At 48.1% G+C, this 25,434-nt stretch overlaps 2 protein-coding genes across 2 annotated transcripts; one reads left to right on the top strand and one right to left on the bottom strand.

The window, feature by feature from the left end:
- Nucleotides 1–371: 371 nt before the first annotated feature.
- Nucleotides 372–8,710, top strand: LOC137180832 (protein phosphatase 1 regulatory subunit 15B). The gene is made up of 2 exons (XM_067586089.1): nucleotides 372–3,126; nucleotides 6,275–8,710. Exons 1-2 carry the CDS (start codon nucleotides 1,144–1,146, stop codon nucleotides 6,485–6,487), a joined length of 2,196 nt encoding a protein of 731 aa, XP_067442190.1. The 5' UTR covers nucleotides 372–1,143; the 3' UTR covers nucleotides 6,488–8,710.
- Nucleotides 8,711–20,245: 11,535 nt separating this feature from the next.
- LOC137182199 (achaete-scute homolog 5-like) lies at nucleotides 20,246–24,431 on the bottom strand. Its single transcript, XM_067588537.1, has 2 exons — nucleotides 24,214–24,431; nucleotides 20,246–22,165 (listed from the first exon to the last, which is right to left on the bottom strand). The coding sequence occupies exon 2, from the start codon at nucleotides 22,007–22,009 to the stop codon at nucleotides 21,500–21,502; it is 510 nt and encodes a 169-aa protein (XP_067444638.1). The 5' UTR covers nucleotides 22,010–22,165; nucleotides 24,214–24,431; the 3' UTR covers nucleotides 20,246–21,499.
- Nucleotides 24,432–25,434: the final 1,003 nt, after the last annotated feature.

Raw genomic sequence — 25,434 nt, 5'->3', positions numbered from 1 at the left:
GTTGGAAACCACTGGTTTCATCTTTAACAATGTGTTGTATTTTAAAAGCTTGTTATATTATCCATTGTGTCAAATCTTCATCTGAAAAGTAACTAAAGCTGTCAAATAAATGTAGTGGAGTAGAAAGTACAATATTTCGCTCTGAAATGTAGAAAGTAGCATCACATGGAAATACTCAAGTAAAGTACAAGTACCTTAAAGTTGTATTTCAGTACAGTAATGAGTAAATGTACTTTCCACCACGTGTGACTCTGCATGTGCAGCTCCTGTGTGAGAGTCGGGCTGATAAACACGTGGCAGCAGCGGACTGTGTGTCACTGATATGTCTGTGTGGTTATAGATATATATGTTATGTAACAGGGAGCGCATGCTGCTGCGGGTCAGTAACACCGCGACGCTCCCTGCCGGCGGGTTTCACGCAAAGTCAGAGTCGAGTCATTGCTGTCAGTCCCTGAAGTTTCTGATGAAATCGCAACCGACGAAGACACCGCGGCGGTTAAACCTCACTTTAGAGGGGAAACAAAAACAGTATTAACACCCGGAGGAGATAAAAAACAGTCTGTAGTGGATAAAGAAGCTGACAAACTGTGTTTTTGGAACGAATCTTTTGAATCTGTCGTCGATCTCCGGTTAACGAACCGCTGCTACGCTAACCTGTTAGCTGCTAGCTGCTAGCCCCGCTGAGCGCAGCAGACATCCCGCCGCCGCCTGTTCACGGAGATTAAAAGCAGATAAAAATGGCTTGTTTTTCATCTTCAGACCTATTATTTTGCCTTTCTTTCTGCTCCAGCTCCGCCACCGTCTTCACCACCAGAAAGAAGTCCAACCACCATTCTCAGCGAAGGGCCGCGAATCGCGCCGGAGCTAAAAACGGTCTCTCCTGGGGTCCCTGCCGGTGTGAGGGTCGGTGTGTGTGTCAGTCAGAGTAAAGATGATGTTTCACTTATAAAGACTGAATGTGCTTAAATGGAAAAGGCTAATAACAGTTGCTGTTAACCCGGACTGAAGCTGCTGCAGCCTCTCGCAGTCTGACAGCTGTCACATTAGCTGCTAACTATAGTTTCCTGTCAGTTACCGCCGAGTAACCACTGCTGCTCAGTTAATGTCACATAATTTGTATATTGCACTTTTGAGTTGAAGATAATGTTCAGAAACATGAGTGCTGAGGCACATTTATCCGGCGGGCAAAGCCCTTCCTCTCCGGCCGGGCATGGAGGCGCCTCTCCAGGGCTTCACAGCCAGGAAAGCTCGTGGATCGGCCTGCTCTCCGTGGTGTCCAGGCCCGCGCTGTCATTTCTGCAGAAATATCTCCCGGGCAGAAGCCGGAACCCGGCCCTGTCCGAGGCAGGAGCCGGATGGAGAGGTGGAGAGGTGAAAGCCAGCTTAGTGGATGATGAGAGAGAGTTTTTACCGCACCTGACCTACCTGCCGTATCAGCATGACGGAGCGACCGGCCTGCTGGAGCCCAGAGGCGGCGGCACTTTGCCCTGGCTGACCGCTGACTCTCTGCGGGAAATGGGGATTCAAAACACGGAAGAAATGGACTTAAACCTTTGCCAGCAGACCCAGATGGGATATCTGTCTTCTGCCAGGACTGTACTGAGCCACATCCTGCTGAACTCTGTGTCATCTCAGGAAATAAAACACTCAGGAGGGAAGGACTGGGTGGCCGAGGCGGTGAGCTCCTCCGGGCAGAGCAGGACATGGTGGGGCTTTTGGGGAGGCGAGGACGTCTCACAGAAAGAGCTGTTGTCAGATCTGCCCTGGGCTGAAGAGCGGCCGGTGACAGGCCGGCTTTGTCCACAACAACCAGTGGCTGAGACAAAAGCCGCCCCTGCCCAAACAACCGACGTGTTTGTGCAGAGCGGCGGCGGGGGGGTGTCGACGCTGGGAGAAAACACTGGACCGACTGACCACAAAGAGCCGCCGGCCAACAATGGAGGCCTTCTGACCACAGAGGGGTCCACACCTGACCCCCTACTCAGCATCAGTAACCACCTGAGAGGCTCAGGAGCTGCCGCCGCCTGCAGTGAGGTGGCACTTCTGACCCCGGACCAGGACAATGGTTACTCCAGCCTGGAGGAGGAACACGTCCAGATCCGCCACCTGTACATGGTCAAAGCCCTGAGTGAAGAGCCGCCGCCGCCGCCGCCACCAGAGGCTGGGTCGACTGACAACAGCACCGCCGTCAGGACCGAGATGGAGGAGGAGACTTCTGAGGAGGAGGAGTCTTCATCAAGGAGGGCAGATGATGAAGAGCAGGCACAGGAAGACGAGGAAGAAGAGGAATCATCCATGCAGGAGGGTCAGTCTGCTGAGGCGGCGCCGCTGCCCTCCCCGCAGTGCCAGAATAAAGACATCGCCTTCATCATGGGATGCCCCTGCAGCGACGACGACAGCAGCCAATCAGACGGAGAGTCCAGCGATGAAGACGATGACGGCTTTGACAGCGAGGGCTCGTCCGAGCTGTCCGACTCGACGGACGAAGATGACGAAGACGAGGACGAGGCGTCAGACTCGGACAGTGAGGCGGACTCCGACGCGGAGCGCCTGTGGAGCTCCTTGTGCCAAAGTCAGGACCCGTACAACCCCCGAAACTTCACCGCCCGGCTGCACACGGGCAGCACGCCGCCCAGGACCATCCCCGCCGCCACACCGCCGTCCTCCACCCAGTCCACCCCCGCCTCTTCCCCCGACCTCACCCCTCTTCCCCTCTCCTCCCTCGCAGCCCCCCCTGCCCTCACCTCCTCCTCCCCCCCCTCTGGACACGACACCTGGGACGACTCGACTTCCGCCAGCGAGGTGGACGAAGCGGAGAGCGTCCACCTGTGGAGCTCCTTCAGCTGCTCCTCGGACCCTTACAGCCTCTTTAACTTCCAGGCCCCGCTCAGGACTCAAAAGCCCGTCGAGCCCGGGCCCCGGGTCAGGGCCAGGGCCAAAAAGGCCTCCCAGACTCCCCCTCGCTCCCCCCATCACAACCCAGCAGCACCGCCGGAGTACAGGAAGGAGGAGGCTGAGGAGAGGCTCGACAGCGGCTTCTCTGAACCTTCCACCTCCTCCGGTTCCTCCTCCGGTTCCTCCGGTTCCTCCGGTTCCTCCCCACGGAGCTGCAGCACAGTCAAGAAGGTCAGTTTGTTTTCCGTCATTCAGTTCGTCCGATCAGCCAACGACTGAGACAACTTCAGATGTTTAATCTCTTCCAGCCAGAAGAAATAATTACTGAGCTCAGATTCACTGCAGCAGCTGATCCTAAACGTATATTGATTATTGATTATTGATCAAACTGCAGAATAATTAGACATACATGGATTAATCATTTTAAGCTGATTATTGAATCGTTTGGTCTTTTAAACATCATCGTCAGCAGCAGATATTTGGTATTTTTGTGTCTCATCAGGGACGTTTTTGGCTTTTTAATTTGCTTTTTTTTAAAAATCATTTTGTTTGCGTGGAGCATGGATACAGTTTGGATTTTTCCAGGTTTTTAATTCCAACCTCAGCTGCTGTAATAAGTCTGTAATAAACTGTAAAGACACTCAGATCCTCACAGACCAAACGTCCCCATTAAACCCATTGAAACCAGTGTTTTTCTATCATCTTTATATCAGGTGTTCAGTCTGGAGTTCTGGCTTCAAAACTGTATTTTAGTTTTTTTTTATTTTCCACCAGTTTGAACCGTTTTCTCACGTCTGCTCTAAATACTTGCTGCTTTTCTTTTCACAGTTTGACTAAAAAGAAAAAAAAAAGCCACAAAAAACTAAACATACAAACCATCATCAGACTGTATGAAGTATCGTTCTGATATCAGCTGAAACTGATACGGAAATATTTCAATACAACACAAAGCAAACAGAAACTAGAGAACTTCTCACGTACTAATACAGCCATGTACAAATACTCCATTACAAGTAAAAAATATTGCATGAAAAATCCTCCTGCAGTAAAAGTACATCAGTATTATTATGAGCTTTTTCTCTAATCTTTGATTTTTGCTGAAATATTGGATCATTTGAACATTTATTGAAATGAAAGCATGTGAGAAGTTTAGAGGGAAAAATCACTATTTGGTGGAGCTGTTAACAACTCATAGACATGTGAAATGTGACCCCGACTACACACTGCTTTTTGTAAGACGTCAAAAGACAAAAAGGTTGGAAACCACAGGTTTCATCTTTAACAATGTGTTGTATTTTAAAAGCTTGTTATATTATCCATTGTGTCAAATCTTCATCTGAAAAGTAACTAAAGCTGTCAAATAAATGTAGTGGAGTAGAAAGTGCAATATTTCCCTCTGAAATGTAGAAAGTAGCATCACATGGAAATACTCAAGTAAAGTACAAGTACCTTAAAGTTGTACTACAGTACTTGAGTAAATGTACGTAGTTACTGTGCAGCTCTGTGATTGGACAGATCTTCGCTGTGGATTAAACAGCGTCGACATATTAAATGTAAATAAAGTTTGTCTGGTTTGACAGCAGCTGATGAAACATGTTGATGTGAAAGTGAAACAGACTCTGTTATAAACCGTCATCTGCTTCATTTGTTTTACTTTAATACAACATGAAAACATCTAAAGATCTGCAGCATGTAAACAAATATCATGTAAATATAACTGAAGCTCCTGTCGTGTCTCTGCTGACACTTTAAAACATCATGTGACCTCCTGCAGCTGTTTGGACTCATCCAGGCTGTTTGTCTGTGCTGCTCACAGAGATTCATGTTGGAAATATTAAATATATAAATATTTAATCATTAATCTATACTTTATAAATGACTGTGGTTGGTTTTGTGTGATATGAGGAAAAAACATTTTTACTGACTGATCTCAACAGCTTCAAACTGCTTCTTTCACTGTTTCCTGGTTTTGTCATTAAAAGAAGTGATTAATAAATAACAATAAAACCAAATAAATCAGAACAGAGTCAGAAAAATCAGCAAACTGTGTGTGTAAATATATATGTATACGTACACATATATATTTACACACACACATATATATGTATGTATGTATATGTATACATATATTTATGTGTGTGTGTAAATATATATGTATACGTACACATATATATTTACACACACACATATATATGTATATATGTATGTGTGTAAATATATATGTGTACGTACACATATATATTTACACACACACATATATATGTATATATGTATGTGTGTAAATATATATGTATACGTATACATATATATTTACACACACACATATATATGTATGTATGTATATGTATACATATATTTATGTGTGTGTGTGTGTATATACATATATGTATTTATTGTGATGCAAAATATTGTGCATCCCTAATGTATATATACATATATTATACATGTCTGTTCACATGATGGGACTGAATAAAGTACTGATACTGGTATCACTGTAAGGGTACTGGTTGGTACTGGTATCACTTTCAGGGTACTGGTATTGGTACTGGTATCACTGTAAGGGTACTGGTACTGGTATCACTGTAAGGGTACTGGTATTGGTACTGGTATCGTCGGTTTTAAAGGAGTCCCAGTGAGGTTCAGGTACATGTGACAGTTGTGTGTCAGGTGACTGAGACTCAGGGGGAGTGTGTGTCAGCAGCCAATCAGAGCTCAGCCCTGCTATCAGGTGACCTGCTCTGGTTTGAAGCAGTAAGACAGAATTTTATTGATTATGAAACTAATGAATTATTATCAGATTCAGCTTTGTCTCTTTAATATTTACTTTTATGAATAAGCACATAATTATTGATCAATATTACAAACATAACAAACAACACAGACTTGCAACAGAAGCACCTGATCAATCAGTTCCTGTTCAGATTCAATGATCGGTTCGTTCTGATCACACGGAGTCAGTTCAGGTGTTTAATGGTTCGTTTTTACAGAAAGATGCAAAACTGATCAGCTGCTTGAGTTTTAGTTTCATGTGTAGTTTAGTTGCTGGTCGTATGTGCAGGAAACTCGTTAATGAGAATTTAACAAAGAATCTAATGAGCCAGAACTTAATCAATGAAGAACATTCAGTCATTGATTAACTACTAGAAACCTAAATATAATAAGTTTATATTAAACTAATTTAAATGTTCATGAGCTCATTTAAACTCAGAGACAGAAGACGGTCGTTTATATTCTGCATTAGTCTCATTATGAAACCGATCATTGATCATCTCCAGAGGATTGATGAGTTTATTGATTGTGACTCAGAGTAAAGAACAAACCCTGGAACAGGAAGTCTTCAGTGCTCGCTGTGTTGACTCTCCTTCCTCTTCCTGTTCAGGTTCGTTTCCGTGACGACGTGGAGGAGTTCTTCGCCAGCAGCGGCGAGGAGGAAGAGGACCGGCGGGGCCCCTGGGAGGAGCTGGCCCGGGACCGCTGCCGCTTCCTGCGACGCTGCCAGGAAGTGGAGCTCAGCATCGCCTACTGCCTGCAGCCGCAGCACCGCAGCCGGGTGTACCGCCGCCTCGCCGTCCTCTACGTCCAGGACGCCTGAGGACGCCGACCGCACGGCGGGTCACATGGTCACAGAAGGGAAAAGAGCAGCGAGATGAACGTTGACACTAAAGAGACACAGACTGTTTGTTTCTGCAGCTCCACTAACTCAACATGATTCAGGGCAACTTCATGACTAGACGACGTCATCGACGTGTCGGTGGCGGGAAGGGCTCAGACGTCGCTGACGTCACGTCGGACGTCACCCGAAGAGAGACGAGAGGTCGTCACTGTGTTCTGCTCGAGATCAGACGTGTTGCTTCTGTCGTTCACAGTAAAAAAAAAAAAAAAAAACGTCTGCAGCTGATTTTCAGTTTCAGTATTTTCTCTCAAACATTTAATGTTGATAAAAACACAAACAGCTGCTGTTTCCAACAAAAACACAACGTTGTGTCGTTGCGGCTTAACGAACCTCCAAACTTTCCTCCGCTGATTGATTTTTTTTAACGAGCTTCATTTCCTGTTTGTGTTTATTTAACAACATTCATCTGCAGGTTGTTTCTGCTCATTAAAGAAGCAGCAAACGTGTTGAGAAGAATCGACTTTAATGGTTTTTTGATGGAAACAGCAGCGTCTCTCTGTGACTGGGATGTAAAAGGTGTGAAGAAGCTTTCAGGTGTTTATTTGCTTTTTAGTTTTGTCCCGTTTTTAAAAAAAAAAAGCCAAAGACGAGCTGACAGGAAGAAGAACCAAACTGTTCGATCGGAGCTTTGATTTGATTTGCATGAATTTCTGTCGTTGTTGTTGTTGTTGAAAAGGTTCGTCTTCCTGCTCAGACTCTCCTAATCACTGATAATCAATACGCTGAGTATTCTGCTTCTGATCAGTATCTGTGGTATTAAAGCAGAACTCCCTTTAATGAATGAATGAATGAATGAATGAATGAATCCTCTGACCTGCTGAGATATTCTCCTCTCAATGATCAGCTGTGGTTGAAAAACACCATTAATAAGTATTATATTGATTAACAACATTTATCAGCAACTCATTTTTTTTAAGCAAAAACATCAAATGTTTGCTGGTTTCAGCTGCTGCTGATGATTTATTACAATAAAACATTAAACTATAAACCGACAGAAATAAAATCAACACATTAAAGAACAAACTGCTGAAACTGATTATTAACCAGAAAATATATTTTATTCACAATTAATCTATAAAATCCATGTGATCCAGTGCCTGATCAGATACTTGTACGTGGATGTAAATTATCTGCAGTTGAAGATTAATCTGCGGTGAGTTGATGGTCGTTATAATCGTCTGACAGCAGGAAACGATCACGAGGAGCCGAAACCAGCAAATATTTGACAATTTTGCTTAAAAAAAATGACTGAAAGTTTATTAATTCATCGTTCTGTTGATCTGCTTAATCGGTGCAGCTGTAATGTAGCTTCAATCTGTATCTGACACATTAAATAACAGCTGAAAACTATTGATCGATGCTGATCCTCTAGAGAGAAGACGTCTCACTCTGTCGCTCTGATCGTTCCGGCGGCGGTGTTACAGAGCGGAGCGTCTTCTCCTCACAGAGGATCTTTGGTCGAGTACAGACACACGAACCCACAACAGACAAGTTTCATTTTGTCATCAGGTGACTATTTCAGCTGATACTGATCAATATGATCGGATCTGATCAGCTTTAATAAAGATGACGTCTTCAGATGTTTCGTCTAAAAACAAGATTCAGTTTATGATGTGAAAGCAGAAAATGTGAAACATCAAAGAAACAAATATTTCGTCTTTTTTTTTTTTAGTGAAAATCAATAATTCAACAGGAGCAACTTCCTGTTTGTCGTCATGTTGAGGATCTCAGATCTGCATCACCTGTGACATCACATCCTGTTTACGTCGACAGGAGTGTGACCGAGTGTTCATGATGAGTCAGAGCAGGAAGTTGAGTCCAGCAGACAGGAAGTTGAGTCCAGCAGACAGGAAGTTGAGTCCAGCTGACAGGAAGTTGAGTCCAGCTGACAGGAAGTTGAGTCCAGCTGACAGGAAGTTGAATCTGAGGCCTGATGTGAGGAAACATGTTCACACACAAACTGTCCAACAGATGAATGAATGAAACAGCAGGACGAACTGGAACAGAACGACAGATCAATCTTTGGTGTTATTTTAGTCAAAAGAAGCTTTTTATTTTTCTAATGCATCATGTTCGGTGGGTAACTTCTGCTTTATCATTTCCTCACAACTAAATATAAAATAAATCAATATTTAATGATCACTGGTCTCATTTGTTTCTGTCTTTCTGCACATGAACAGTTTTCATTCAGTCCTGAAAAAATCTCAAAACTGAAATTCACTTTAGAAACAGAAACGTAATTAAAGTTCAGGAGACGACATTTACTACACACGCAGCGCCTCCTACAGGAGAGGACGTTTACTACACACGCAGCGCCTCCTACAGGAGACGACGCTTCCTGCACACACAGCGCCTCCTACAGGAGAGGACGTTTATTACACACACAGCGTCTCCTACAGGAGAGCACGCTTACTACACACACACAGCGCCTCCTACAGGAGAGGACGTTTATTACACACACAGCGTCTCCTACAGGAGAGGACGCTTACTACACACACAGCGCCTCCTACAGGAGAGGACGTTTATTACACACACAGCGTCTCCTACAGGAGAGGACGCTTACTACACACACAGCGCCTCCTACAGGAGAGGACGTTTATTACACACACACAGCGCCTCCTACAGGAGAGGACGCTTACTACACACACAGCGCCTCCTACAGGAGAGGACGCTTACTACACACACAGCGCCTCCTACAGGAGAGGACGCTTACTACACACGCAGCGCCTCCTACAGGAGAGGACGTTTGTTACACACACAGCGTCTCCTACAGGAGAGAACGCTTACTACACACACAGCGCCTCCTACAGGAGAGGACGCTTACTACACACGCAGCGCCTCCTACAGGAGAGGACGCTTATTACACACACAGCGCCTCCTACAGGAGAGAACGCTTACTACACACGCAGCGCCTCCTACAGGAGAGGACGTTTGTTACACACACAGCGTCTCCTACAGGAGAGAACGCTTACTACACACGCAGCGCCTCCTACAGGAGAGGACGTTTGTTACACACACACAGCGTCTCCTACAGGAGAGAACGCTTACTACACACGCAGCGCCTCCTACAGGAGAGGACGTTTGTTACACACACACAGCGCCTCCTACAGGAGAGGACGTTTATTACACACACAGCGTCTCCTACAGGAGAGAACGCTTACTACACACACAGCGCCTCCTACAGGAGAGGACGTTTGTTACACACACACAGCGCCTCCTACAGGAGAGGACGCTTACTACACACACAGCATCTCCTACAGGAGAGGACGCTTACTACACACACAGCGCCTCCTACAGGAGAGGACGTTTGTTACACACACACACAGCGCCTCCTACAGGAGAGGACGCTTACTACACACACAGCATCTCCTACAGGAGAGGACGCTTACTACACACACAGCGCCTCCTACAGGAGAGGACGTTTATTACACACACAGCATCTCCTACAGGAGAGAACGCTTACTACACACGCAGCGCCTCCTACAGGAGAGGACGTTTGTTACACACACACAGCGCCTCCTACAGGAGAGGACGCTTACTACACACACAGCGCCTCCTACAGGAGAGGACGCTTACTACACACACAGCGCCTCCTACAGGAGAGGACGTTTATTACACACACACAGCGCCTCCTACAGGAGAGGACGCTTACTACACACACACAGCGTCTCCTACAGGAGAGGACGCTTACTACACACGCAGCGCCTCCTACAGGAGAGGACGTTTATTACACACACACAGCGCCTCCTACAGGAGAGGACGTTTATTACACACACACAGCGTCTCCTACAGGAGAGGACGCTTGCTACACACACAGCGCCTCCTACAGGAGAGGACGCTTACTACACACACAGCGCCTCCTACAGGAGAGGACGCTTACTACACACACAGCGCCTCCTACAGGAGAGGACGCTTACTACACACACAGCGCCTCCTACAGGAGAGGACGCTTACTACACACGCAGCGCCTCCTACAGGAGAGGACGTTTATTACACACACAGCGTCTCCTACAGGAGAGAACGCTTACTACACACGCAGCGCCTCCTACAGGAGAGGACGTTTATTACACACACAGCGCCTCCTACAAGAGAGGACGCTTACTGCACACACACAGCGCCTCCTACAGGAGAGGACGCTTACTACACACGCAGCGCCTCCTACAGGAGAGGACGTTTATTACACACGCAGCGCCTCCTACAGGAGAGAACGCTTACTACACACACAGCGCCTCCTACAGGAGAGGACGCTTACTACACACGCAGCGCCTCCTACAGGAGAGGACGCTTACTGCACGCAGCGCCTCCTACAGGAGAGGACGTTTATTACACACACAGCGTCTCCTACAGGAGAGAACGCTTACTACACACGCAGCGCCTCCTACAGGAGAGGACGTTTATTACACACACAGCGCCTCCTACAGGAGAGGACGCTTCCTGCACACGCAGCGCCTCCTACAGGAGAGGACGCTTACTACACACGCAGCGCCTCCTACAGGAGAGGACGTTTATTACACACACACAGCGCCTCCTACAGGAGAGGATGTTTACTGCACACGCAGCGCCTCCTACAGGAGAGGACGCTTACTACACACGCAGCGCCTCCTACAGGAGAGGACGTTTATTACACACACACAGCGCCTCCTACAGGAGAGGATGTTTACTACACACGCAGCGCCTCCTACAGGAGAGGACGTTTACTGCACGCACAGCGCCTCCTACAGGAGACGACGCTTACTACACACGCAGCGCCTCCTACAGGAGACGATGTTTACTACACACACACAGCGTCTCCTACAGGAGAGGACGCTTACTACACACGCAGCGCCTCCTACAGGAGAGGACGTTTATTACACACACACAGCGCCTCCTACAGGAGAGGACGTTTATTACACACACACAGCGTCTCCTACAGGAGAGGACGCTTGCTACACACGCAGCGCCTCCTACAGGAGAGGACGTTTATTACACACACACAGCGCCTCCTACAGGAGAGGACGCTTACTACACACACAGCGCCTCCTACAGGAGAGGACGCTTACTACACACGCAGCGCCTCCTACAGGAGAGGACGTTTATTACACACACAGCGTCTCCTACAGGAGAGAACGCTTACTACACACGCAGCGCCTCCTACAGGAGAGGACGTTTATTACACACACAGCGCCTCCTACAGGAGAGGACGCTTACTGCACACACACAGCGCCTCCTACAGGAGAGGACGCTTACTACACACGCAGCGCCTCCTACAGGAGAGAACGCTTACTACACACGCAGCGCCTCCTACAGGAGAGGACGTTTATTACACACGCAGCGCCTCCTACAGGAGAGAACGCTTACTACACACACAGCGCCTCCTACAGGAGAGGACGCTTACTACACACGCAGCGCCTCCTACAGGAGAGGACGCTTACTACACACGCAGCGCCTCCTACAGGAGAGGACGCTTACTGCACGCAGCGCCTCCTACAGGAGAGGACGCTTCCTGCACACGCAGCGCCTCCTACAGGAGAGGACGCTTACTACACACGCAGCGCCTCCTACAGGAGAGGACGTTTATTACACACACACAGCGCCTCCTACAGGAGAGGATGTTTACTACACACGCAGCGCCTCCTACAGGAGAGGACGTTTACTGCACGCACAGCGCCTCCTACAGGAGACGACGCTTACTACACACGCAGCGCCTCCTACAGGAGACGATGTTTACTACACACGCAGTGCCTCCTACAAGAGAGGACGTTTACTGCACACAGCGCCTCCTACAGGAGAGGACGTTTATTACACACAGCGCCTCCTACAGGAGAGGACGTTTATTGCACACAGCGCCTCCTACAGGAGAGGACGTTTATTACACGCAGCGCCTCCTACAGGAGAGGACGTTTATTGCACACAGCGCCTCCTACAGGAGAGGACGTTTACTACACACACACAGCGCCTCCTACAGGAGAGGACGCTTACTACACACGCAGCGCCTCCTACAGGAGAGGACGTTTATTACACACAGCGCCTCCTACAGGAGAGGACGTTTACTACACACACACAGCGCCTCCTACAGGAGAGGACGTTTACTACACACACAGCGCCTCCTACAGGAGAGGACACTTCCTGCACACACACAGCGCCTCCTACAGGAGAGGACGCTTACTACACACACAGCGCCTCCTACAGGAGAGGACACTTCCTGCACACACGCAGCGCCTCCTACAGGAGAGGACGTTTACTAGACACACAGCGCCTCCTACAGGAGAGGACGCTTATTACACACACGCAGCGCCTCCTACAGGAGAGGACGCTTCCTGCACACACGCAGCGCCTCCTACAGGAGAGGACGCTTACTACACACACAGCGCCTCCTACAGGAGAGGACGCTTCCTGCACACACGCAGCGCCTCCTACAGGAGAGGACGCTTACTACACACACAGCGCCTCCTACAGGAGAGGACGTTTATTACATACACAGCGCCTCCTACAGGAGAGGACGCTTACTACACACACAGCGCCTCCTACAGGAGAGGACGCTTCCTGCACACACAGCGCCTCCTACAGGAGAGGACGTTTATTACATACACAGCGCCTCCTACAGGAGAGGACGCTTCCTGCACACACAGCGCCTCCTACAGGAGAGGACGTTTATTACATACACAGTGCCTCCTACAGGAGAGGACGCTTCCTGCACACACGCAGCGCCTCCTACAGGAGAGGACGCTTACTACACACACAGCGCCTCCTACAGGAGAGGACGCTTCCTGCACACACGCAGCGCCTCCTACAGGAGAGGACGCTTACTACACACACAGCGCCTCCTACAGGAGAGGACGTTTATTACATACACAGCGCCTCCTACAGGAGAGGACGCTTACTACACACACAGCGCCTCCTACAGGAGAGGACGCTTCCTGCACACACAGCGCCTCCTACAGGAGAGGACGTTTATTACATACACAGCGCCTCCTACAGGAGAGGACGCTTCCTGCACACGCAGCGCCTCCTACAGGAGAGGACGTTTACTACACACACAGCGCCTCCTACAGGAGAGGACGCTTCCTGCACACGCAGCGCCTCCTACAGGAGAGGACGTTTACTACACACACAGCGCCTCCTATAGGAGAGGACGCTTACTACACACACAGCGCCTCCTACAGGAGAGGACGCTTCCTGCACACACGCAGCGCCTCCTACAGGAGAGGACGCTTACTACACACACAGCGCCTCCTACAGGAGAGGACGCTTACTACACACACAGCGCCTCCTACAGGAGAGGACGCTTCCTGCACACACAGCATCTCCTACAGGAGAGGACGCTTACTACACACACAGCGCCTCCTACAGGAGAGGACGTTTATTACACACACAGCGTCTCCTACAGGAGAGAACGCTTACTACACACGCAGCGCCTCCTACAGGAGAGGACGTTTATTACACACACACAGCGCCTCCTACAGGAGAGGACGCTTACTACACACACAGCGCCTCCTACAGGAGAGGACGCTTACTACACACACAGCGCCTCCTACAGGAGAGGACGTTTATTACACACACACAGCGCCTCCTACAGGAGAGGACGCTTACTACACACACACAGCGTCTCCTACAGGAGAGGACGCTTACTACACACGCAGCGCCTCCTACAGGAGAGGACGTTTATTACACACACACAGCGCCTCCTACAGGAGAGGACGTTTATTACACACACACAGCGTCTCCTACAGGAGAGGACGCTTGCTACACACGCAGCGCCTCCTACAGGAGAGGACGTTTATTACACACACACAGCGCCTCCTACAGGAGAGGACGCTTACTACACACACAGCGCCTCCTACAGGAGAGGACGCTTACTACACACACAGCGCCTCCTACAGGAGAGGACGCTTCCTGCACACACAGCATCTCCTACAGGAGAGGACGCTTACTACACACACAGCGCCTCCTACAGGAGAGGACGTTTACTACACACACAGCGCCTCCTACAGGAGAGGACGCTTACTACACACACAGCGCCTCCTACAGGAGAGGACGTTTACTACACACACAGCATCTCCTACAGGAGAGGACGCTTACTACACACACAGCGCCTCCTACAGGAGAGGACGTTTACTACACACACAGCATCTCCTACAGGAGAGGACGCTTACTACACACACAGCGCCTCCTACAGGAGAGGACGTTTATTACACACACAGCGCCTCCTACAGGAGAGGACGCTTACTGCACACACACAGCGCCTCCTACAGGAGAGGACGCTTACTACACACGCAGCGCCTCCTACAGGAGAGAACGCTTACTACACACGCAGCGCCTCCTACAGGAGAGGACGTTTATTACACACGCAGCGCCTCCTACAGGAGAGAACGCTTACTACACACACAGCGCCTCCTACAGGAGAGGACGCTTACTACACACGCAGCGCCTCCTACAGGAGAGGACGCTTACTACACACGCAGCGCCTCCTACAGGAGAGGACGCTTACTGCACGCAGCGCCTCCTACAGGAGAGGACGCTTCCTGCACACGCAGCGCCTCCTACAGGAGAGGACGCTTACTACACACGCAGCGCCTCCTACAGGAGAGGACGTTTATTACACACACACAGCGCCTCCTACAGGAGAGGATGTTTACTGCACACGCAGCGCCTCCTACAGGAGAGGACGCTTACTACACACGCAGCGCCTCCTACAGGAGAGGACGTTTATTACACACACACAGCGCCTCCTACAGGAGAGGATGTTTACTACACACGCAGCGCCTCCTACAGGAGAGGACGTTTACTGCACGCACAGCGCCTCCTACAGGAGACGACGCTTACTACACACGCAGCGCCTCCTACAGGAGACGATGTTTACTACACACGCAGCGCCTCCTACAGGAGAGGACGTTTACTGCACACGCAGCGCCTCCTACAGGAGACGACGCTTCCTGCACACGCAGCGCCTCCTACAGGAGAGGACACTTACTACACACGCAGCGCCTCCTACAGGAGAGGACGTTTATTACACACAGCGCCTCCTACAGGAGAGGACGTTTATTACACACAGCGCCTCCTACAGGAGAGGACGTTTATTGCACACAGCGCCTCCTACAGGAGAGGACGTTTATTACACGCAGCGCCTCCTACAGGAGAGGACGTTTATTGCACACAGCGCCTCCTACAGGAGAGGACGTTTACTACACACACACAGCGCCTCCTACAGGAGAGGACGCTTACTACACACGCAGCGCCTCCTACAGGAGAGGACGTTTATTACACACAGCGCCTCCTACAGGAGAGGACGTTTACTACACACACACAGCGCCTCCTACAGGAGAGGACGTTTACTACACATACAGCGCCTCCTACAGGAGAGGACACTTCCTGCACACACACAGCGCCTCCTACAGGAGAGGACGCTTACTACACACACAGCGCCTCCTACAGGAGAGGACACTTCCTGCACACACGCAGCGCCTCCTACAGGAGAGGACGTTTACTACACACACAGCGCCTCCTACAGGAGAGGACGCTTATTACACACACGCAGCGCCTCCTACAGGAGAGGACGCTTCCTGCACACACGCAGCGCCTCCTACAGGAGAGGACGCTTACTACACACACAGCGCCTCCTACAGGAGAGGACGCTTCCTGCACACACGCAGCGCCTCCTACAGGAGAGGACGCTTACTACACACACAGCGCCTCCTACAGGAGAGGACGTTTATTACATACACAGCGCCTCCTACAGGAGAGGACGCTTACTACACACACAGCGCCTCCTACAGGAGAGGACGCTTCCTGCACACACAGCGCCTCCTACAGGAGAGGACGTTTATTACATACACAGCGCCTCCTACAGGAGAGGACGCTTCCTGCACACGCAGCGCCTCCTACAGGAGAGGACGTTTACTACACACACAGCGCCTCCTACAGGAGAGGACGCTTCCTGCACACGCAGCGCCTCCTACAGGAGAGGACGTTTACTACACACACAGCGCCTCCTATAGGAGAGGACGCTTACTACACACACAGCGCCTCCTACAGGAGAGGACGCTTCCTGCACACACGCAGCGCCTCCTACAGGAGAGGACGCTTACTACACACACAGCGCCTCCTACAGGAGAGGACGTTTATTACATACACAGCGCCTCCTACAGGAGAGGACGCTTACTACACACACAGCGCCTCCTACAGGAGAGGACGTTTATTACATACACAGCGCCTCCTACAGGAGAGGACGCTTCCTGCACACGCAGCGCCTCCTACAGGAGAGGACGTTTACTACACACACAGCGCCTCCTACAGGAGAGGACGCTTACTACACACACACAGCGCCTCCTACAGGAGAGGACGCTTATTACACACACACAGCGCCTCCTACAGGAGAGAACGCTTAATACACACGCAGCGCCTCCTACAGGAGAGGACGCTTCCTGCACACACACAGCGCCTCCTACAGGAGAGGACGCTTACTACACACACAGCGCCTCCTACAGGAGAGGACGCTTACTACACACGCAGCGCCTCCTACAGGAGAGGACGCTTACTACACACGCAGCGCCTCCTACAGGAGAGGACGCTTATTACACACACACAGCGCCTCCTACAGGAGAGGACGCTTACTACACACACAGCGCCTCCTACAGGAGAGGACGCTTATTACACACACACAGCGCCTCCTACAGGAGAGGACGCTTACTACACACACAGCGCCTCCTACAGGAGAGGACGCTTACTGCACACAGCGCCTCCTACAGGAGAGGACGCTTATTACACACACACAGCGCCTCCTACAGGAGAGGACGCTTACTACACACGCAGCGCCTCCTACAGGAGAGGACGCTTATTACACACACACAGCGCCTCCTACAGGAGAGGACGTTTATTACACACGCAGCGCCTCCTACAGGAGAGGACGTTTATTACACACGCAGCGCCTCCTACAGGAGAGGACACTTACTACACACACAGCGCCTCCTACAGGAGAGGACGCTTACTACACACACAGCGCCTCCTACAGGAGAGGACGTTTATTACACACGCAGCGCCTCCTACAGGAGAGGACACTTACTACACACACAGCGCCTCCTACAGGAGAGGACGTTTATTACACACGCAGCGCCTCCTACAGGAGAGGACACTTACTACACACACAGCGCCTCCTACAGGAGAGGACGCTTACTGCACGCATCGCCTCCTACAGGAGAGGACGCTTACTACACACGCAGCGCCTCCTACAGGAGAGGACGCTTACTGCACGCATCGCCTCCTACAGGAGAGGACGCTTACTACACACGCAGCGCCTCCTACAGGAGAGGACGCTTACTGCACGCAGCGCCTCCTACAGGAGAGGACGCTTCCTGCACACGCAGCGCCTCCTACAGGAGAGGACGCTTCCTGCACACGCAGCGCCTCCTACAGGAGAGGACGCTTACTACACATGCAGCGCCTCCTACAGGAGAGGACGTTTATTACACACACACAGCGCCTCCTACAGGAGAGGATGTTTACTACACACGCAGCGCCTCCTACAGGAGAGGACGCTTACTACACACGCAGCGCCTCCTACAGGAGAGGACGTTTATTACACACGCAGCGCCTCCTACAGGAGACGACGCTTACTACACACGCAGCGCCTCCTACAGGAGACGATGTTTACTACACACGCAGCGCCTCCTACAGGAGAGGACGTTTACTGCACACGCAGCGCCTCCTACAGGAGACGACGCTTCCTGCACACGCAGGGCCTCCTACAGGAGAGGACGTTTATTACACACAGCGCCTCCTACAGAAGAGGACGTTTATTGCACACAGCGCCTCCTACAGGAGAGGACGTTTATTACACGCAGCGCCTCCTACAGGAGAGGACGTTTATTACACATAGCGCCTCCTACAGGAGAGGACGTTTATTACACACAGCGCCTCCTACAGGAGAGGACGTTTACTACACACACACAGCGCCTCCTACAGGAGAGGACGTTTACTACACACACAGCGCCTCCTACAGGAGAGGACACTTCCTGCACACACACAGCGCCTCCTACAGGAGAGGACGCTTACTACACACACAGCGCCTCCTACAGGAGAGGACACTTCCTGCACACACGCAGCGCCTCCTACAGGAGAGGACGTTTACTACACACACAGCGCCTCCTACAGGAGAGGACGCTTATTACACACACGCAGCGCCTCCTACAGGAGAGGACGCTTCCTGCACACACGCAGCGCCTCCTACAGGAGAGGACGCTTACTACACACACAGCGCCTCCTACAGGAGAGGACGCTTCCTGCACACACAGCGCCTCCTACAGGAGAGGACGTTTATTACATACACAGCGCCTCCTACAGGAGAGGACGCTTCCTGCACACGCAGCGCCTCCTACAGGAGAGGACGTTTACTACACACACAGCGCCTCCTATAGGAGAGGACGCTTACTACACACACAGCGCCTCCTACAGGAGAGGACGCTTCCTGCACACACGCAGCGCCTCCTACAGGAGAGGACGCTTACTACACACACAGCGCCTCCTACAGGAGAGGACGTTTATTACATACACAGCGCCTCCTACAGGAGAGGACGTTTACTACACACACAGCGCCTCCTACAGGAGAGGACGCTTATTACACACACGCAGCGCCTCCTACAGGAGAGGACGCTTCCTGCACACACGCAGCGCCTCCTACAGGAGAGGACGTTTATTACACACACAGCGCCTCCTACAGGAGAGGACGTTTATTACACACACAGCGCCTCCTACAGGAGAGGACGTTTATTACATACACAGCGCCTCCTACAGGAGAGGACGCTTCCTGCACACGCAGCGCCTCCTACAGGAGAGAACGCTTACTACACACGCAGCGCCTCCTACAGGAGAGGACGCTTACTACACACGCAGCGCCTCCTACAGGAGAGGACGCTTATTACACACACACAGCGCCTCCTACAGGAGAGGACGCTTACTACACACGCAGCGCCTCCTACAGGAGAGGACGTTTATTACACACACACAGCGCCTCCTACAGGAGAGGACGTTTACTACACACACGCAGCGCCTCCTACAGGAGAGGACGCTTACTACACACGCAGCGCCTCCTACAGGAGAGGACGCTTCCTGCACACACGCAGCGCCTCCTACAGGAGAGGACGCTTACTACACACGCAGCGCCTCCTACAGGAGAGGACGCTTACTACACACACAGCGCCTCCTACAGGAGAGGACGCTTATTACACACACAGCGCCTCCTACAGGAGAGGACGCTTACTACACACGCAGCGCCTCCTACAGGAGAGGACGCTTACTACACACACAGCGCCTCCTACAGGAGAGGACGCTTACTGCACACACGCAGCGCCTCCTACAGGAGAGGACGCTTATTACACACACACAGCGCCTCCTACAGGAGAGGACGTTTATTACACACACAGCGCCTCCTACAGGAGAGGACGCCTACTACACACACAGCGCCTCCTACAGGAGAGGACGCTTACTGCACACACACAGCGCCTCCTACAGGAGAGGACGTTTATTACACACACAGCGCCTCCTACAGGAGAGGACGTTTATTACACACACAGCGCCTCCTACAGGAGAGGACACTTACTACACACGCAGCGCCTTTAATTTTATACTAATTTCCTGGAAACTAATGAAATGGGGAAATGAGTAGTTTGCAGGTATTTAACGGTTTTAGGACATTTTACAGAGAAGCTGCAAGTGTTGAGCTGCTTCAGTTGGTGAATTAATCTCATATTTTGATTCCCAGTTGTTAATTTGCAAAACTTCTAAACAAATTAGTCTCTTAATTCTTTAACTGACAGAAAATACATATGAGGTTACTGTATAATAAGCACATTTCCTGTATACTAATAAATGACGTCAATCTTTCAAAGAAATGTCCTGATAGTTAATCGCAGCTACTTTCAGGAAATTGAAAAGTACTGAAAACACTTAATATAGTAACAAATTGTTTGACACACAAAACTTCATTTAGGTGAATAAATGTTGAATCTATTTGAGCTGTAAATACTTTTAATGCCCTGCTGAACATTTCTGTCTTTTCTTTCTTTCTTTAAGTATTTTATTTTTTCACACTTCAGTTTTATATTATTATATATTTGGCTATTCTGAATTTTGATAGTGTTTCCTCACTTCCTGTTTTTATTGATCTTGATTTATGAGTCGTTTTCTGTGACGTTTATCTGAAACATAAAAGACAGAAGCTGAAGAAGCTCAGCTGGTGCTCATTTCAGTATTTACTGTTATTTATTGTGTATTTTTACATTTTGTCATCTCAGAATGATAAAATCATGTTTTGTTGCAAATAAAGTTTTGATTGAATTGAAGAAACACAAAAAGAAAAAGAAACAAAACAAACAAACAAACAAATCTACAGAAATGAACTGAAGCTGAACTCAAACTGTTTCTTACAACAAAGACAATAAAACTTAAAATAACTGCTGTGACTTTAACGTCCACCACATGAAATAAACAAACAATAAGAGGAACATCTTCAACCGATCGTTTTCTTCTTCTGGGATTAGATTTGTTTTATTTTCTCACATCTTGTATTATAGTGAAGCTGTCAGCTGATTCTCCCAGTAAAGCTCCAGTAAGAAACCACAAGTCCCATAATTCACACAAAGGCTGCTGGTACATAAACAACTCAATTAATCAAGAAGATGATCCACAGATTAATCAATAATGAAAAGAGTCGTCAGCTGCAGCTCTGGTTGCTGTTTGTCATTCGTTCAACACCAAACTGTATTCAGTGTTCTCAGTTACTTCTGTCTTCAAAACGTGTTTAACAAAAGTTCATTATGTTGAAGGTTCGGAGGCTCGTTTCCTGCAGCCTGCTGCTCAAAACCCGACGAGTCCTCAAGTTCAGAGTAATAATGTTTCTCCTTTAAGGACGACTGTTTGTTTCTGGTGTTTGATGAACAGAAAAGATGAAAAGTCTCCAGTTCAGGTCAGACAGGTGAGCTCCTGAGCGCCTCCTGCAGGTGAAGGTTCTCCTCCACAGTCTGCTGCTGGAGACTCCGAGCCGGGCGACTGCACCAGCCCCTGCAGGTATTTGATGTACCTGATGGCGGCGCGCAGCGTCTCCACCTTGCTGAGGCGGCGGTCGGCGCTCTGACCCGGCAGGTGCTCCCTCAGCTTGGCGTAACCCTGGTTTACGCACTTCACCCGCTGACGCTCGCGCTCGTTCCTCTTCTGGATGAAGGCCGGCTCGAAGGGACACTCGTACACGCTGAAGTGTCCGTGGTGGTGGAAGGGGGCCAGGTAGGGCAGGAGGCCGGGGCCGGGGCCCCTCAGAGGGGCCCCCATGCTGGAGGGGTAGAGGATGAAGGGGACGCCGCGGTCCTCACAGCGACCAGCAGAGGGAGGCAGACTGAAGCGCTGCAGGGCGCCGCCGGGGCCGAACACTGACGGACGCTGATCCATGAAGGAAGAAGAGAAGGCGGCGCTCATCATGTGACCTGTAGCCGTCCGACGATGCTGTGATCAATAGTCGTCTACAGAGAGTGATGACGCTGTGATCAATAAATATGGTCTCATCATGTGACCTGAATGGTCCGATGACGATCAATACTCCTCTGCAGAGAGACGTCTCATCATCAGTCAGCTGATCTGTGGCGGCAAAGAGACGAGAAACCAGTTGAAACAGACAGACTGCAGAGCTGCAACCAGTTTGATAATCAATTAATCATTTTGAGTCACTTTTTTTTTTAAATGTGAATATTTTCAGGGTTTTTGTTCTGTGTGACAGTAAACTGAACAGTTCAGAACATGTTTCACCATTTTCTGACATTTTATAAACCAAATGTGTAAATAATCGACAGATAAATCAATTATCTGCTTTAAACTGATTCTAGAAAAAAATAAAATTAATTTAGAACCAGCTGAATAATTAAAAAGCTCTTTTTAATAAACATGTCATGTGATCATCAGTCTGCAGACAAACTTCAGTTTAACAGATTTTGTCAGCAGCGTCTGAACTGAACGTAAACTAAATATTGACGAGGTTTTATTCCTCTTTTATTGAAAATACTGATTCATGAAGCAGCTGCTGAGTTTCTTCACTGAACTGATCAGACGATTAAACAGGAAAGAAACCAGTAACACTGATTTTACTGGTCTGTTATGTTTGCTGGAAAGAACTGTAACTCAGTATTAATAATAGTAATAACAATAATAACAATAATAATAATAAACAGCGGTACAAAATAACTACTTTTACTCAACTACTGAAGTACAGTTTTGAGGTACTTGTACTTTACTTGAGTATTTCCATGTGATGCTACTTTCTACATTTCAGAGGGAAATATTGTACTTTCTACTCCACTACATTTATTTGACAGCTTTAGTTACTTTTCAGATGAAGATTTGACACAATGGATAATATAACAAGCTTTTAAAATACAACACATTGTTAAAGATGAAACCAGTGGTTTCCAACCTTTTTGTCTTTTGACGTCTTACAAAAAGCAGTGTGTAGTCGGGGTCACATTTCACATGTCTATGAGTTGTTAACAGCTCCACCAAATAGTGATTTTTCCCTCTAAACTTCTCACATGCTTTCATTTCAATAAATGTTCAAATGATCCAATATTTCAGCAAAAATCAAAGATTAGAGAAAAAGTCCAAAAACTGAAAACAGATTTGTGTATCAGAACTTTGTTTTTTCTTCTTTCCTCTCCCATTAATCATCTCACCACCCCTCAGATTTATCTGCTGACCCTTTGGAGGGGCCCGACTCCTAGGTTGGGAACCACTGGACTAAACTAGCTAACTGTATATAAAGTAGTGTAAACTAGCTCCACCTCCAGCAGCTACAACAGTAACATGCTGCTCTAACACTGATGCTTCACTATTAATAATCTAATGATGTCATATATAATAATATATCAGTCAGAGGGACCAAACCACTACTTTTACTGCAATACTTTAACTACATCAAGCTCATAATACTTATGTACTTTTACTGCAATACTTTAACTACATCAAGCTCATAATACTTATGTACTTTTACTGCAATACTTTAACTACATCAAGCTCATAATACTTATGTACTTTTACTGCAATACTTTAGTCATTCATGTTTTTATTGGAAACTTTGTAAGTTGAATTGATTAAAAGATTGTTTAAATTAACTGGAAGAGAATTTATTAGGAAATCAGAAAACCTTCAAAATAAACTGTAACTGATATATTATCAGCTATATGTGACATTAATAATGTTGATTATTAATACTGAAGGTTGATTAGTTTCATCTACTAATATATCAAATAAATAACATATTGTTATATATAAAAGAAAAGAAAACATCACAGCTAACAAACATTATATTACAAGACTAATGTTATAAAGAGAAAGAAATCCTGTTTGTTCCATTTAATAATGTTGGATTTTATAAACTTATTATTTGTCTTTTTATGTAAAATCTTCATCTGAACAGTAAATCCAGCGTTCAGATAAACGTAGAGCAGTAAAAGTATAAAGAAGCAGAACATGGAAATACTCAAGTAAAGTACAAGTACCTCAAAACTGTGAGTTAATGTACTTTTCAAATATATCTTTGGGTTCATTAACTGTTTGGCTCAAACAGACTAAAACACGTATGTTCATACACATGCAGTCAGGTTCATACATGTTTAATCAGACCTGTGTCGTCTCACCTTCAGATGCTGCTGCTGCGTTTCCTCTGCAGGTTTCTCTCTGAATCAGGCTGAAGGATGAAAAGCTGAGAGTTTACCTGCTTTTACTTGCTGAAGCTCCGCCCCCCTCCAGGTGTGTGACGGGACGTCAGGTAACGAGAGACTCACAGAGGAAACATCCAGAACACATATTAGATGTTTATTCAAAGATGCAGCGCGAGAAGCTGCAACTTCCTGTTTTCACTGTTTTCTGGTTTCAGGTTTGTGTTTGTTGTTTATGACTCACAAAATACAAACACACACACGCACACACACACACATATATACATATATATATATATATATATATATATATATATGTATATGTATATGTGTGTCTACTGTTTGAGTGGATCATTGCTTGCTTTGTTAAACCAAACCAAAGAAGAAGAGTTCCTTCAGCAGCTCCATCACTTTAACCCATTTTGTGTATTTTTGTGTGTTTGTGTGAATGTGCGTCGGGTGGTGAGACATCAAAGCACCTCGGCTGATAGAAATGAGTGTTTGCAGTTTCCTCTTCCTAAATCCTGTATTTCCAGATGAAAGGCGTCAGTGACACACACCCTTCCTGTCAGCCTCTCATCACACAACACACACTGATGACTGTTTACACACACACACACACACACACACACACACACACACACACACACACCTGTAACCTGAGCTGCAGGAGCATCCACACTGAACTCAACAGCTCACTTTGATATCTGCCAAATGTCTCAGTTTGAGCCTGATACTGATATTTGGCAGCAGTAGAAGAAGAACTCAGATACTTTACTGCAGTAAAAGTACATAAGTATTATGAGCTTGATGTAGTTAAAGTATTGCAGTAAAAGTACACAAGTATTATGAGCTTGATGTAGTTAAAGTATTGCAGTAAAAGTACATAAGTATTATGAGCTTGATGTAGTTAAAGTATTGCAGTAAAAGTACATAAGTATTATGAGCTTGATGTAGTTAAAGTATTGCAGTAAAAGTAGTGGTTTGGTCCCTCTGACTGATATATTATTATATATGACATCATTAGATTATTAATAGTGAAGCATCAGTGTTAGAGCAGCATGTTACTGTTGTAGCTGCTGGAGGTGGAGCTAGTTTACACTACTTTATATACAGTTAGCTAGTTTAGTCCAGTGGTTCCCAACCTAGGGGTCGGGCCCCTCCAAAGGGTCAGCAGATAAATCTGAGGGGTGGTGAGAT

This window comes from Thunnus thynnus, chromosome 4, assembly GCF_963924715.1.
Source record: "Thunnus thynnus chromosome 4, fThuThy2.1, whole genome shotgun sequence".
NCBI lineage: Eukaryota > Metazoa > Chordata > Actinopteri > Scombriformes > Scombridae > Thunnus > Thunnus thynnus.
Note: the sequence above shows the minus strand (reverse complement) of the source record. Positions and strands in the feature narration are given on the sequence as shown.

Bases quoted from the DNA above. Each gene is read 5' to 3' on its own strand.
- LOC137180832 (XM_067586089.1), top strand. From the start codon at position 1,144: ATGTTCAGAAACATGAGTGCTGAGGCACATTTATCCGGCGGGCAAAGC. The intron at 3,127-6,274 runs GTCAGTTTGTTT...CTTCCTGTTCAG, and splicing joins GCTGCAGCACAGTCAAGAAG to GTTCGTTTCCGTGACGACGT.
- LOC137182199 (XM_067588537.1), bottom strand. From the start codon at position 22,009: ATGATGAGCGCCGCCTTCTCTTCTTCCTTCATGGATCAGCGTCCGTCA.